The sequence below is a fragment of the Mastigoproctus giganteus genome, chromosome 12 (genome assembly GCF_048544385.1).
Source record: "Mastigoproctus giganteus isolate SK-2022 chromosome 12, ASM4854438v1, whole genome shotgun sequence".
In the NCBI taxonomy this organism is placed as follows: Eukaryota; Metazoa; Arthropoda; class Arachnida; order Uropygi; family Thelyphonidae; genus Mastigoproctus; species Mastigoproctus giganteus.
In genome coordinates, this window is record NC_143586.1 from 162,994,796 (window position 1) to 163,011,358 (window position 16,563).

A 16,563-nucleotide genomic window follows, 5' to 3' on the forward strand; every position below is an offset into this window, starting at 1 on the left:
GCAAAACTTAAGCCTTTCTTCGTAAGAGAACCCCTTTGTCCCATTCACCAATCTAGTTGCCCTTCTCTGTACTCGTTCCAGCAGCTCTACATCCTTCCTGAAATGAGGCCTCCAGGCCTGTATACAGTACTCTAGGTGTGGCCTGACCATTGCCTTATACAAGGGAATAATCACCTCCTTATCCCTGCTAGAAAAATTCCTATATATCATTGACAATACACCATGAGCTACTCTTGCAGCTCGTCTGCACTGCTCAGAGAACTTCATATCTGCCTGCACCACCACCCCCAGGTCCCTTTCATTCTCTACCACTGTCAGTGTAGTACCACAGAGTTGATACGTTGCTCTGGGGTTGCTGTTTCCCCATATGTAGTACTTTACATTTGTCAATGTTAAACTTCATTTGCCACCTCGAAGCCCATCTGCTCAACCTTTCCAAATCCTGTTGCAGCAGCATAGTGTCAGTAGTGTCCTTGACAACCCTGCCAACCTTCGTATCGTCTGCAAACTTGGACATTAAGCCTGATATACCATCATCAATATCATTTATAAATACAGAAAACAATAAAGGCCCCAATACTGAACCCTGAGGGACTCCACTAATAACATTAGTCCACGATGAGCAGTGTCCATTGATTACCACTCTGTCTTCTCCCCCTCAACCACCCCTTTATCCATAGCAGCAACTTGCCTCCAATGCCACACTGCTCCAATTTGTGCAGCAGTCTTCCATGTGCAACAGTATCAAAAGCCTTTCTAAGATCCAAGTATATAATATCAAAGTTATTCCCTGCATCCAGTTCTTTTGTGACTGCATCATAGTATCCAATCAAATTGGTCAGGCAAGACTTCCCCTTAACAAAACCATGCTGTGTCCTAGCTATAACTGAAGTCTTGTCTAGATGATCCTGCAGTGCTTCTTTCACCAGTGCCTCCATTAATTTTCCGGGAACAGAAGTTAAACTCACAGGTCTATAATTACTTGTGTCAGCCTTTGATCCCCCTTTGTGAATTGGGGTCACATTTGCACATCTCCAGTCAATGGGTACCTCCCCTGAGTCCAAGGAAGCTCTCATAATTATGGCTAAGGGTTTGCTTACCTCCTTTGCTGCCTCCTTTAATATAACTGGATAGATCCCATCCACCCCAGGTGCCTTTCTTGTGTTTATCTTCAACAATTTCTCCTCCACTTTGCTCTCAGTTATTACAAGATTCTCTAGCTTACTGCTAGAGTTGAATACACCTCTGGCATTCCCCTCGCTGAATAACTCCTCATGTGTGAATGTCGATGCAAAATATTCATTTAGTTTGTTAGCTACCCGAGCAGGGTCATCAACAGTTGACCCATCGATCTCAAGTGGACCAATCTGATTCATCCCCTTCCTTCTAGAGTTTACATAAGTAAAGAACTCTTTGCTGTTTTTCTTCGCATCCCTTGCCAAGGATCTCTCGTAATCTGCCTCCGCCTGCCTAACCTCCTTTGTAACTTGGTTACCGATCAACTTGTATCTATCATAGGCGTCCGTGTCACGTGTTAATTTGTATGTATCCCATGCATTTTTCTTCTCTGCCATATGCCTCATTAGTTCATCTGACAACCATTTTGGCCTAAACCTTGAACAATATTTCTTAGTTGGTATGTAAAGCCTAGTAGCTTCCACGATAAGTTCTTTGAATGCTTCCCATTTTGAATTTGCTGTTGGCAATATCATCAGTTGCTCCCACTGTATAGAATTTAAATACTGTCTCAGTCCATTGTAGTCCCCTTTACGAAAGCAATACCCCTTCCCTTTACCCCTAATGGTAGTTACCTCTTTGAGTAACTCCCACTTCAGCACACTGTGATCACTGCCACCAAGTGGTTCATTTATCTGCAGATTCTTAATGCATGAAGAATCACTACTGATAATCAAATCAAGAGTATTACTCCCTCTAGTTGCCTCCCGAACATGCTGATGTAGAAAACAATCATCCAATAAATCCACAAAAGCCTTGCTACTGTGTGAGTGACCAGCCCCCAAATTCCAGTCAATATCTGGGAAATTAAAATGATGGGAAATGATGGTATATCAGGCTTAATGTCCAAGTTTGCAGACAATACAAAGGTCGGCAAGGTTGTTAATGACACTGATGACAGTACACTGCTGCAACAGAAAAGTTGAGCAGATGGGCTGAGAGGTGGCAAATGAAGTTTAACATTGACAAATGTAAAGTACTACATATGGGAAGCAGTAAACCCAGAGTAACGTATCAACACTGTGGTACCACACTGACAATGGTAGAAAATGAAAAGGACCTGGGGGTAATTGTGCAGGCAGATATGAAGTTTTCTGAGCAGTGCAGACAGTCTGCAAGAGTAGCTCATGGTGTCTTGTCAATGATAAACAGGAATTCTTCTTAAAATTCCTCATTTTAAGAAGGATGTAGAGCTGTTGGAACGAGTACAGAGAAAGGCAACAAGATTAGTGAATGGAACAAAGGGTTGCTTTTACGAAGAAAGCCAACAAAATTAGTGAATGAAACAAAGGGTTGCTCTTACGAAGAAAATCTTAAGTTTTGCAAATTACAATGTCTGGAGACTAGGCACCTGCGAGGTGATCTGATTGAGGTGTATAAAGCTTTGAATGGCTTGGGCATGCTCAATGCTGATGGGATTCTTCCTCCTGCTCAGAATAATTGCCTGAGAGGGCATAAGTTCAAATTGAGGAAAGGCAGTTGTAGGATAGATGTGCAGAAGTTTGCCTTTAGCCAGCGGGTGGTTGATTGTTGGAAGAAACTTCCATCCGTTGTTATAGAAGTTGATAGCTTAAATAGATTCAAGGCAGGACTTGACAAACATTTGGAGCGAGTGGATGGATGAAATAAGGGTTTCTTTTTTTTTTTTTTGCCTGATGCTATATAAGCTTGCTTTCTTGCATCATGTGCTTTGCTAATATAATTACACACACACACACATTCGCGCAAACACACACACACACACACACACACACACACACACACACACACACACACACACACACACACACACACACACAGGTGTTCAAAGAAAGTGCATCAACTATTAAAATTGTAATCGTAGTCCGAATAACGTAAGTATATGGCAATATTTCTTACAGATTGCATCAGATAAGATTAACATGCATAATTTGTTACTTTTAGCTATATAAGCACGCTCTGCAAGAGTTGCAGTCATTCTTTGCTTGTGTCAGGATGGCGAGTTATGTGCAGTTGATGCCATAAAGAAAGAGTGCTATTGTTGCTTTACATGAGGAAGGATGTTCTTCCCGTCATATTGCTTATAGAGTGTCTTGTAATCAGTTGACAGTGAGTAGATTTCTTTCCAAACTCAAGAATACCGGCGGTGCCTCCGTATCCAGGTGGGAGGGAGCAGCAGTGTGTAACACACGCTTCTTGATTAGACCGGGGTTCGAGCCCATCACCACCGCATATCCCGGAGCAATATGGCCTTAGTTGCTAATGCTCCTAAAAACCAAATAACAAACAAACAAGAATACTGGTTCTGCTGATAGGAAAAAAGAAACTGGATGCAAATGAGTCTCTATGCCAAAATAGGACCGCATTTTGAAGCACTTATGCCTTATAGAGAATGGGAAGAACATAACGGGAGTGGTTAGCAAGTGCAGTACCAGTCAGAACACACCTCTTCAAAAATGTACTTGTAGCCCGTCATTCTAAGAAGAAGCTCCTCCTCACATAAAAAATGAAAAGGCCTGATTAATTTGGTGTAGGAGCATGTCAGATGGATCCCCGAGCAGTGGAAGTCGTTAATTTTTTCGAGTGAGAAGAAATTCAACCTGCATTGCTCGGAAAAAGTACAAACCGTAGACGTGGTGAAGAATACCATCCAGACCGTATGGTGTCTACAGTGAAATTTCCTACCAGCCAAATGATATGGGGGGGTGCATTTCGTATCGAGTAGGTCACCTGCAGTTTATAAAGGGTTCCGTAAATGCCAATGGATACCTGGCTATATTGCTGCCAACCATAAGAGACCATTTCAACCTGCGAAGTAACTGCAACTTTCAGGACGACTCTGCTATCTTGTCATTGGCACTTCTGTAGTTACTTTAGCTTCATTTCTACATGAGAGGTTTGACAGTAATGTGCTTACATTTTTTACAGGTGAAAAAATGGTTGGAAGAATGGTCTATTTCAACTCTTAGCTAGCTAGGAAACAGTCCAGACCTGAATCTGATAGAGAACTGTTGGCATCATGTGTAATCTGCAGTTGCCAGAAAGAAATCAAAGACCCTTTGTGAACTTCAGGAAGCCATAATTCGTGTTTGGAACCTGAACTATCAGTTGATTATCTTCAGAAATTGATCTTGTCAATGCCTTGACGGTCATTACCATCAGGGCCAGAGGTAGTTAAATTAAATATTAGGTTTCATCTGGTGAAGTTTTCATTTAAAATGATAAACTGAAGCAAATTGAGAGCTTCTAAGGCCTTGACGGTCATTACCATCAGGGCCAGAGGTAGTTAAATTAAATATTAGGTTTCATCTGGTGAAGTTTTTCATTTAAAATGATAAACTGAAGCAAATTGAGGGCTTCTAATAACATTTCAGCCATAATTGTCATGTTTACCAAAACTGAAGGTTGCAAATGCTCATTTTGGAATATTTTGAGAGCACCTGTCAAATATTACTTAGCTTTGCCTTAACTATTAATAAATATCATTTGTTTATATTTCTGTCTGTGTTGCTAGTCATTAATGTAACGTACCATCACAAAAAAGGGTTAGAAATGTGAAATTCCTAGGTAATGCACTTTCTTTGAACACCAGTTTGTGCATGCATGCATGCGCGCGTGCGTGCACACACACACACACACACACACACACACACACACAGTTTCAAAAATAATGGTCAATAATTTAAAGGTGAAAAGTGCAAACTAAAATAAGCAAAAAATGTCCCAATTCGGGCCACAAATGAACCATTTTCAAGATAATGCACATTTTCTGTTAAGATCCGCCACTGACTATGGGAGCACTAGTTTAGCAAAAAGCTGTGAAGCCTTTGCTAAGGGTGGTTTTATTAAACATAAGATAATACATTTTTAATTTTTGGTTTCAACACCACAGGATTTTACAGATGTTACAAAATGTGTTCAAATTGCTGTTCTTCCATCCGTAAGTATCTTTATAGTCTTCTCTGCATTGAGTTGCAAATCCCCTCAGCCTTTCCTGGATCATTTGTTGAAAGGCTCCTTCAACCTGACGCTGCAATTCCTCAACTGTGTTAGTGTCAAAAGTGTACACCAAGCTTTTTACATGATCCCAGATACAAAAATCCATAGGATTGAAGTCTGGTGATCTGAGAGGCCACATTACAGGCCCACCTCTGCCTATTCACTTTTGACCATGCATTCTACTTAGATACTGAGTCACAACTCGAGCAAAATGTGCCGGTGCACCATCATGCATAAATCACATGTTCTGGTGATGCTGAAGTGGAACATTATCATCGTCAAGGAGGTCTGGAAGAACATTCTGCAGGCACTGAAGGTACAGCTCTGCACCCCTGCCTGGCCCACTTTCACTCCAAATCCCTGGGGGGGGGAGGTAACTATCTCCTGGTCTCCCCCACCTCCCATACTTCTGGTGTGGCATCGGCATGCCACACTGAAAACTTGGGTCACCTTCCTATTGACCCCATACTTCTATCTTTCCCCCCAGTCTTCAGTTTTCTCCCTTACTCTCTCTCTCTCTCTCTCTCTCTCTCTCTCTCTCTCTCTCTCTCTCTCTCTCTCTCTCTCTCTCTCTGTACAATACAGCATATACCCAACACAAAATCTAAATAAACTTCCAAATTCTGACTGCCAAATCGTGCACGAATCTTGGCGTTAATCCTATTTGCAAACTACCCTACGAAATCATTGTTTTTTTTTTAATTTTTTTTTATTTAGGCCCTAGCCACCGAAATCTTAGGAAATTAGGCAGCAGGGCCTGCCAGAATATACAAAACTCTAGTGGGTACTTGGTCTGCCACCACGGGGCTGAGTGTGCCGCCAGCATTGGGCCTCAGTAGGGGTCTAGCAGCTAAATGGCCAGAAGAACAACGATACACAACACAGTACTTCCATACACTTTTAAATCTCTGGCCTAAACAGTGATCTGTTACACCCACAATAAAAACTATGCGGAGATGGGGGAAACCCCTGGTGCTGTTTGATACGAATGCACTTTTATACTCGGGTCACAAAATTCTCAAATACCCCTCATAATTATTAACTCTCGAAAACAATTAACTCTTCTGGTGGAATTTAAAATTAGTAGCATCTTTTCTCTGCAGTAACTGAAGCATATTATCGTCATGTTTGATCCATGCATCTCCCAACAGAAACGCTTGCTTTAGATATTGTTTACATCTGAAGCAAGCATCTCCATGGCCTCATTCGGTTTTAGTTTTTTCAAATTTCACTCACCAACAGTGAAGAATAACACTCAAATGCTGACATTTTTTAATTGAAAAAAAAAAAAAAAAAAGTCAATTGTGGCAGAGGGTAATTTAAAAATAAATAATTAAGTGTTTAAAAAATGAACATTTTTAATATAAAAAATGGATTATACTTGTGTTCATAATAGATTGAAAATAAACAGTTGCATCAAAAAGTGAACAGTATTAAACTGTTTTATGACTATTTTAAGTTTAAATTAAAAATTAAGTTTAAATTCTAAGTAAGAGGGTTAAATCCACAGGAAAATAACATAATCTGTTTAAAATAAGAAATTTTTGACAGAAAATTAAACTTAATTTATGAAGATGATTGAAAATCTTCAATAAATTCTTTAACTTTTTTAAACTACTTTTTAATAATGTACCAATGTAATATAGTTTTTCAAGAAATCATTTGTTTGTGTAAGGCTTATGTTGATTTAATTGTTGTAGGTCATAGTAGTCCAGGTAGTGCTGAACCAATGACCCTTGGATCCCCTACGTCTGGAAGCCCTTCCCCATCGAGTTCACAATATTTGCCTCCGTTTTTAATTGGCGATCCAACAGGCTTAACACCAGTAGGTATTTACTGATTCAGCTCCATACATTTTCTACTTTTACAAAGTCTGTTTATGATTTTTTTAAATTAATATTTTAATGAATTAATAAAATTTGAGTAAAACAGTTGTATTAAAATAAGCAGAAAAAAATAGTATTAGTAATAAAAAAATGTAAGAAAGCAAGCTTATGTATAAAAAAATCCATGAAAACATTTTAAATTCTCTGCAAGAGAGAGAGAGTGAGTGAGTACTTTTACTCTAGAATTATTAAGTTTATACTGTTCTGGTAGTTTTTTAAATGCACTATTATTTTATATAGTTACATGAAAAATTAATGAACTATGTTAACACTTGTTAAAATCAGTAGAGCACTACTAGAAAAGTGGTACCTTTACTTATTTTGACAAGAGTTAGCTTATTTCATTATTATTTTTTTATTTAACTAAAGAAGATAGAATAAAATTAGTGGTGCATTTAAAAATTAATGTAGTGGTTGGTGTTTCCATAATTATTTGTTTTTTTTATCTGTTTCCATAATTATTTGTGTGTGGTGTTATATGTACACTGAGTGGACTTTGCATTAGCAATACCTACCTTATATTTCATGGGACCTTTTTGCCTATAATATATTTCTACATATCTTGGCATGGATGTCACAAAGTGTTGCAGGTAGGATGTCCTATAGTGGTGCTACCCATGCGTTGCACAATGTGTCCAATAATGCCATACAATTGTCATAACAAATCTCCTTTTCCAATAGGTCCCAAACACACTCACTTGGATTAAGATCATGTGAGTTGGGAGGACAAAAAATTTATTACCGTGTTCCTGAAACCAGTTAGCAACCTACCAGACCTTGAAGCATGGAGTGTTGTCTTAATGATAGACACAGAGTTGTCTGGTGTCCTGTCATCATGAAGGGATATACAGCTAGGTCGCAATTAGTGCAACTAATGAATCCCACGAAGTGTTGGCATTATTCGAAGTTATAATTATGTGTAAAATACGGTAATTGTTTCCAGCTTGATGGAAATAGGTAATGAAAAATTTTAAACATGAGTTTTTATGTTTATTAGCGAAATATTACAGTAAAGGATAAAAAAAATATACTTATAATTTAAATTTATTATTAACAAAGTCATATAGTACTGTAATTATAGAAAGTAAAATAAAAACAAAAAAAAATTCTAAATATCATTCCTAAAGGTAAGCTTACACGGATGAAAATATCTTTATTGTCTTTCGAAATATTTCAGCAGCGTAGACTGAACTGTTTTCTCCTTCTTTAAATCTTCGTGCTGGTAGATGCAAAGTGCTTTATCCACATCTTGCTTGCTTCGATCGAATTTGCATGGGTCAGCATTTATAATTTTTTGCTTCAAGATTTCTACAGCTCGAAAGATACCTTTGAATTCTTTGAGAGTGAACTCCTTCACTTGCACATTATCTTGTTCTTCAGTATCATTGTCGGCTTCTTCAAATGCTCTTTGTCGATCTAAAAGTAGATCATCATCAGTCAATTCTTCCGAGTGCGAATTGAGCAGTGCCCGAACATCGTCATTTTCTAGTTCACCAAATCCAAGCTCTCTTCCAGTATTTGTTATTTCTTCTATAACAGTTTCTTCGAAATCACTACTATTTGCACAATGAGGCAAAATGTGCTTCCACACTCCACACATTTGCAGTTATTTGTTGCCAAGCATGCTGAATACAGTAAACCCCCGCTATTCGCGGTATCTGTATTCGCGGTCGCTGATTTAACATACAATAAAACCTAAAAAAATGTGAATTTTAAAGCGTCGTGAACATTTTCCGTTATAAAAAAACATGGGAGAGGCTAAAATTATCTTTCCCGGTCAAAACAGTGCTCAGTGGGTGGGGGGAGAGGGGCGACAAAATCGCGAGCGTGGATGTTTCTCGCTAATCCTTGTTCAGTATGTGTTATGCACTTGTCATGGAAGGTTTCGTTGTTTGCTTTTAATTTATATGCTTATAAATTGAATAAATTTATCAATTTATAAATTGATATGCTTATTTAATCAATTTATAAATTGATATGCTTACAAAAGTGATAAATCTACCATTTTGCAGTGTAAAACTGACTTTTTCGAGTGTGTTAATGGAAGAAAGTGACTTTATTTGGACAAGTTCTTTCTAACCCATACAAAAATATGGCTACGAATAACAAGGGAAATGTGAAAAGATCAAAGGTGATGACATTAGCGAATAAAATTGAGTTATTAGATAAAATTTCTAATGGTGAAAGTGTCTCCTCAGTGGCAAAACATTATAAAATCAATGAGTCAACGGTACGATCAATCAAGAAATCGGAAGAAAAAATCGCCGTAGTGTCCGTGAAAACGCGCTAATTGCTTCAAAAATTTGCTCTGTAACTCGTGATGTTAAATTAGAAAAAATGGAAAAAGCTTTAAATTTGTGGATAGAAGACCGAACTCAAAATAAAATTCCGTTAAGTTCACTCATCATTCGTGAAAAGGCAAAACACCTTTATCAACACTTTAGCGAAACTGGTGATAGCACTGTTTCTTATTTTCATTTTGATGCCATATGCTTGCATTTCACTATGTACTGTCTATGTACATAGTCATATTATGAAGGTACATATAATACATACATAGACAAAATTTTAGACTAGTTTTTCTTATATATTTCATATTTTGGAACGGAACCCCTTTATTACCATGGGAGCCATAACTCAGTATTCGCATTTTCGGTATTCACGGCATTTCTCAGGACCGTAACCCCTGCAAATAGTGGGGGTTTACTGTATTTTCTATTGCATGTCTGATGTTATAATTTTTCCAGAACTCTGTTAAGGAAAATGCATCATCTCCTGTAGTTTTAGCAATTGTCTGTTCAAATGTTTTTCTTATGTAGTAGGCCTTAAATATTGCTATGGTCCCTTATCCGTGGGCTGCAACAAAGATGTTGTGTTTGGCAGCAAAAAAATGATTTTTACATAATGAACAAAGTGTAGTTGGATGACCTGGAGCATTATCCAAAATTAGTAGAGCTTTAAATGCGATGTTGCTTTCCTTGCAATATTTTTCAACAGCTGGGCAAAAATAGCTTGAGAACCAGTCAGTGAACACAGCTTGGGTCACCCGTGCTTTCTTATTTGATCACCAAATAGCTGGAAGTGATCTATAGTTGTAGCCTTTTAGAGCGCGAGGATTTGGAGACCGATAAACAAGCGTTGGTTTCAATTTAAAATCGCCTTGAGCATTGCTTCCCAATAAAAGTGTTAGGTGATCTTTAGACACTTTAAATCCAGGTTGAGTTTTTTTTTTCCTTAGAAATATAAGTTCTGGAAGGCATCCTTTTCCAGAATAAACCAGTTTTATCCATGTTAAATATTTGTTGATCAGTGTATCCACCATCTTCGATTATTTTTTTTAAGACATCAGGATATTTAGGTGCTGCATCCTCATCCGCACTGGCCACCTCACTGGTAATTTTAACATTATGCAGCTGAACTCTATTTTTAAATCGATCAAACCAACCAGCACTCTCACTAAACGTTTCTTCTACTTCATTATTTTTTCTTTCACTCTCTTAAACAAATATAAAGCTTTTGTCTGAATGACTGCTTTGCTAAGGGGAATGCGTTTTTGATTGCAGTCCTCAATCCATACAGTTAAAAGATGCTCCATTTTTATCATAGTAATACTTCTATTCCTTGTTTGCAAACCACAAAAAGCTGATGCAACTTTACATTTTTCTTTTATTTCCCCTGCGTGTTTTATAATATTCTGTACTGTAGATTCAGGCATTCCGACATCTCATCTTATTTTAGAGTTGCTATTACCACGTTCATGTCATTCAATCACATCAATTTTTTGCTCTAATCTATTAATGAGCCTCTTCTTTTTTGTGCTTGTAGTGTTTTTATCTGAAGGAATCTTCCTTTTCTCCATTTTGTTAAGGGCACTTCTTAAAACAAATAAAACAAATCATTTCATGATTTGTTTTAATCTTGTTCCACACTCTTAACTGTAAGTTTGACTGCTGAAGGTTAGCAAACAAACCAAACGAAAGCTTTTGTATGTATTTAATTTAATATATGCATGTTTTCCAATTAACATTAAACTTCTCATTAATTATTCTGTCTCTGTTTCGCACTGTGTAACGTAATAATCCAACATAACAATAATGAATCCAGAGCATACAGGCCTCTTTAATCATAATCAAATCGTGAAAACTAGCGTATATTATGACAGGCAGTAGCACATACACATGCAAAGATAAACAAGTGTAGCAGCATCTAATGCAAGACTAATTGAGATTAATCATCTAATACAAGGCTAGCTGTGCTAGCCTCGCATTAACTGAATTTTGGTTCGCATTAAACACGACCTGGTATTGTTATACAATTCACACTAAATCGAATATCACATTATTCGAACTCTCATTAATCGCGACCTAGCTGTACTTAATTTATATTCCCATTGAGCTGATGATTTACAGTGAACAGAGGAGAAATGGCATGCCATGAAAACAGTCCTTGAACCATAGCAAAACTGCCTCCAGACTTCTGATCACCAACAGAAGCAGTGCAAGAATCATTTTCACCTCTGCCTTTGGTGCATGTTATGAAACATCGTTTCATAACATGTGGATGGATCCCATTTTTGAAATGTGAGCAGTAATAATTGCTCACATTCCAAGTTTCAGAAATGCTGTTTTAATGTTTTTTATTAATAAGATTTAAAAATAGCATTGAAAGATATATCTTTGTATGCATGATGAGAAGGTTAATCTGAAAACATAAAACTCTTGAATTTCACAGAGTATTTTTATAAAATTATATCAATGTGTATCACAGCTGTATTTTGAACAGTTATCATTTTCATCTGTGAAAATTAGAAATGAACTATTCATGAATAAAAATATTGGTATTTTGATTGAAACATGTATATTAGGCAATTTTAAACTTCTAATATATATATTTTAAATGCTTTTAGGTTCATTCCAGAATGTGGACTAGTCCAAGCAAACAACACAGGTCTCTTGCCACTCCTTCTTCAACAGATAATACCCCTCTAGTGGGACAAGTTCGAAGTGGACTTCATTCAAAGCAGTCTCAGTCAGCTAGTAGGTGTGTAGATTAACATTTCCTTATAGTACATGTTCTCTCAATGCCAAGTTAATTCAAGTTACAAAGTACATGTATCATCTTAGCATTTATATGCATTCTAAAGCCATTTGGTCCATTTTTATGATGAACAAACCTTAAAAAATTTAGAGAAACCCTTGACTTCTGCTTACATAATTTTTAAAGAAGGCAATTTTGTAATATTTGTAACATTGCTAGCTAGTCCACCAGACAGAAACCAACTCCAAGTTCTAGGAAGCATGTACTACAGCTAGTGCATAATCTTTCTGTCTCTGGTCTGCCAATAGTGACTGAAGGGAGACTGAGTGGTGGGCAAGGAAGATTGAAGTGGAGACCGAGTGGTGTCCACTTTTGGGGGGGGGGCTCTCATCAGAGACTGAAGGGATTGTTAAAGGAATATTTCATCAGGCCTGTAATTAGCTGTTCTTTCTCAAGTAGAGTGAGAAGGGTTTTACCCCATTGATTACTTTGAGTTTTTCAGTCTGTGAAAATCAGCCTGTGAACATTTGTACAGACATAATACACATAGTTCGATTTGGTCTTAGATTCTAATGCACTATATAAATAATAACCCTTGCCATACAGAGAATATGTTCTCTTCATTGCCTCCCTTTGGCCTTCTGGCAGAAAGACAGAATAATCCTGAACTACCTTGATTCTGAAAAGATTCTAGTTCCTGATCACATTGCTTCACTTGTTCTTGAAAACCTCTGCACCAGAGGTTTTTAAGAACAAGAGCCACAACAAAAGCAAAGTGCTTCTGTTGTGCCTCTGTGAGCAGCATTGTCAGACACAAAATGCTTGCCTTTAAAAAATTTTTCAGACGTGGAAACAGGAAAAAAATTACACCAGACTAAATCCGGTAAAAAAGGGGGAGTGTGGCAGAACCTAGGCACCTATGGCAGTGATCACTGGCTGTACAATATTAGCTGTATAGGGCCTGGCATTGTCTTAATGGAGAAAACACTTCACTGTTGTTCCATGAGGCACAAAATATGTAACAAGAATGCCTTTTATGTCAAAAAACACAAGGACCATTTGTATGTCAAATGAGCAGTCATTTCTTTGCATAAGTTTACTCTTTGCTATTTTTGTTCTGAAGTCAAATGTGTAGAATCCAGTGGGCACAGATTCGTGACATTTTCAGGTGATCTTTCAATATTATGAGCACTTCCTAATTCATTTCACAAATATATGTGGTCTCAATTCTAATCTTAACAATGTTCATTTCCACTTGCAGTCTGCCAAACCCCATGTACTTTTTCTGACAGAATCTCAGTTATCAGTTGATTCAACTACTGCTCATCTCAGATACCCAAATTATTCGCTGTATGATTCCTTTCGCCTCAAAGATGGTACTTGTGCATATGTCCGTTCTGATATTCCCTGTCAGAGACTTGGAAATTTGGAATCTCCTCCCTTTGATCTTCTCTGGCTTAAAATCTCTCTACCTCATTGTGTAAAATTCATCTGTTGTCTCTACCTTTCTCCCAACTCCACTAATCAATTGGAGCTCTTTGACTTCCTCTCTTTGCAATTTGACTTTCTCCAGTCCAACTTTTCTAACAGTGAGGTAATTTTCCTTGGTGATTTTAATGTTCACAACTCCAGTGAGGCATCTCCCTAGCCAGGTGGGAAGGAGCAGCAGTGCGTAGCACACGCTTCTTGATTAGACCGAGGTTCGAGCCCGTCACCACCAAATACAGAGGATGCGGAAAGGTCAGGGAATGACCGCCGCGTATCCCCAGAGCAATATGGCCTTAGTTGCTAATGCTCCTAAAAACCAAATAACAAACAAACAAACAACTCCAGCTGGCTTCCGTTTTCTAGTCACACAGACCAAGCTGGTCGAGATGTGAGGCTTTTGCAATTACTAATGACCTTGCACAGATTGTTCATTTACCTACAAGAATACCAGACAATCCTAACCATACAGCCAACACGCTTGATCTTTTTCTCACAAACAACCCTTCTAAGTACACGGTCGAAGTGAGAGGTCCTTTAGGCACTTCAGATCACAACTTGGTGATTGTCTCTTCTACAATGGAGCCTTTATCTCATGGCTATTCCCAACCTCATGTTGTTTGGCATTACAAGAATGCAAAGGGTGCCTCTATAGCCAGATGGGAAGGAGCAGCAGTGCATAGCACACGCTTCTTGATTAGACTGGGGTTCGAGCCCGTCACCACCAAATACGGATGATGCGGAAAGGTCAGGGAACGACCACCGCATATCCTGGAGCAATATAGCCTTAGTTGCTAATGCTCCTAAAAACCAAATAAACAAACAAGAATGCAAAATGGGATGACCTGCGAGATTTCTTTTCTTCTTTTCTTGTCGGATTACTCTTTCAAAAATTCTGATATCAACTTTTGCCCAGATTGTCTCAGTGAAATTATTCTTGCAGGAATGGAATCCTTTATCACACTCTCCACTTTAAAATCTTGTCCTTTATCTAAACCTTGGTTTTCCAATAAATGTACTAAGGCTGTTTAAAAGAAGAATGTTGCATATCGCAATTGGCTTGTTTCTAATTCTTCAGTTTCATTTTCTGCCTACACCAAAGCTCGCAACAATTGTGAAGCAGTTATTAATCAGTCCAAACTAGAATTTGAACAGGCTAAGAGTAGAGAACTTGCTTCTTGCCCTAATGGTAGCCGAGCATTCTGGTCCCTTGCCAAAGCTATTGGCCCCAACTTTTGCCCATCTCTGCTCCCACCTCTATCCAAACCTGATGGTTCTGTTGTCACTTCAGCCAAGGATAAAGCTGACCTGCTAGCATCCCATTTTTCTTTGAGCTCATGTATTAATGATCTTGGTAAAACACCTCCCACCATTCCTAACACACTCCATTCAATGCCTCCTGTGGTTTTCTGTCAAAAGGATGTTAGAAGGATTTTGACGAATCTTGATGCTAAGAAAGCTCCAGGTCCTGATGGTATTTCTCCATGTTCTCAAAACTTGTGCTCCTGAACTTCTATTCTTTGCCGCCTTTTTTCACTTTCTTATTCCAAAGGTGTTTTTCCTTCTGCTTGGAAATTTGCTCCTATCCAGCCAGTTCCTAAAAAGGGTGACAAATCCCTGCCATCCAATTATCGTCCCATTGCAATTACTTCTACTCTTTCTAAAGTAATGGAGAAATCAATTAACCGCCAACTCTTAAACTACCTAGAAACCTTCCGTCTGATCAACGATCACCAGTATGGATTCCATCAGTGTCGATCCACTGGTGATGTTCTGGCTTATGTTACCCATTTATGGACTAATTCAATAGAAAGGTTCGGTGAAACCCAAGTAGTTGCTCTTGACATCTCAAAGGCTTTCAATCGTGTTTGGCATAAAGGCCTTCCAAACAAGCTTCTATCTTATGGTTTGCCAACTGTTTTTAGTAATTGGTTATCCAGTTTTCTCTCTGAGGGTGATGGTAGATGGCTCTCTGTCTTCTAACTTCTCCACTAATGCCAGTGTCCCCTAAGGTTCAGTTCTTTCCCCCACTCTTTTCCTCTTGAATATTAATGACCTTCTTCCATTGACTGGAAATCCTATCCATAGTTTTGCCGATGATAGCACATTGCATTCCACTTTCCATTTTGAGAAACCTTGCCCTGTTCAATCAGCTTCAACTTCTCAAAAATCTGCTACCAATTCCTTAAATACCAATCTTCGAGTAATTCTCCAGTGGGGCAAAGACAACTTAGTTGATTTCAACCCTTCTAAAACTCAGTCTTGTCTTATATCTCGCAAAAAGGATTCTTCTGCTCCTATTGCTTATCTTTGGTGACACTCCAATTTCTAAGCAAAATGATATATCTCCTTTGGGATTACCCTGACTTCTAATCTCTCTTGGCACAAACACATTACAAATATTGCTTCCTCTGCATCTAAAAAACTTGGTTTTCTCTTTTGCTCTCAGCGTTACTTTTCTTCCAAACAGTTGCTCACTCTGTATAAATCGCAAATCCGCCCTGCCATGGAATATTGTTCCCACATCTGTTGTGGTGCCCCCAAAACCTCTCTCAGGCTTTGATTCCATTCAGAAGAGGCGCCTCCGTAGCCAGGTGGGAAGGAGCAGCAGTGCGTAGCACACGCTTCTTGATTAGACCGGGGTTCGAGCCCGTCACCACCAAATACGGAGGATGCGGAAAGGTTAAGGAATGACCGCCGCATATCCTGGAGCAATATGGCCTTAGTTGCTAATGCTCCTAAAAAAAAAACCAAACAACAAACATTCAGAAGAGGGCAATTAGGTTAATTAATGATTCATCTCTAACAGAGTCTCTCCACTCTCTGTCTCATATGTGTTCTGTTTCTGCTGCATGCCTCTTCTACAGATACTTCCATGGGCACTGTTCTTCTGAATTGGCTTCTATAATTCCCGCTCTCTCTTTCAAAACAGTCTGAACAC

At 38.4% G+C, this 16,563-nt stretch overlaps 1 protein-coding gene across 1 annotated transcript in view; it reads left to right on the forward strand.

Annotated features, from left to right (window-relative positions):
• The window catches only part of Nup35 (nucleoporin 35), a 124,684-nt gene that overhangs the window by 9,090 nt on the left and 99,031 nt on the right, over positions 1-16,563 (forward strand). Inside the window, exons 3-4 of the mRNA XM_090386127.1 lie at positions 6,915-7,039; positions 12,007-12,140. Of these exons, the coding sequence (XP_090242253.1) occupies positions 6,915-7,039; positions 12,007-12,140 (259 nt within the window). The remainder of the gene's footprint in view (positions 1-6,914; positions 7,040-12,006; positions 12,141-16,563) is intronic.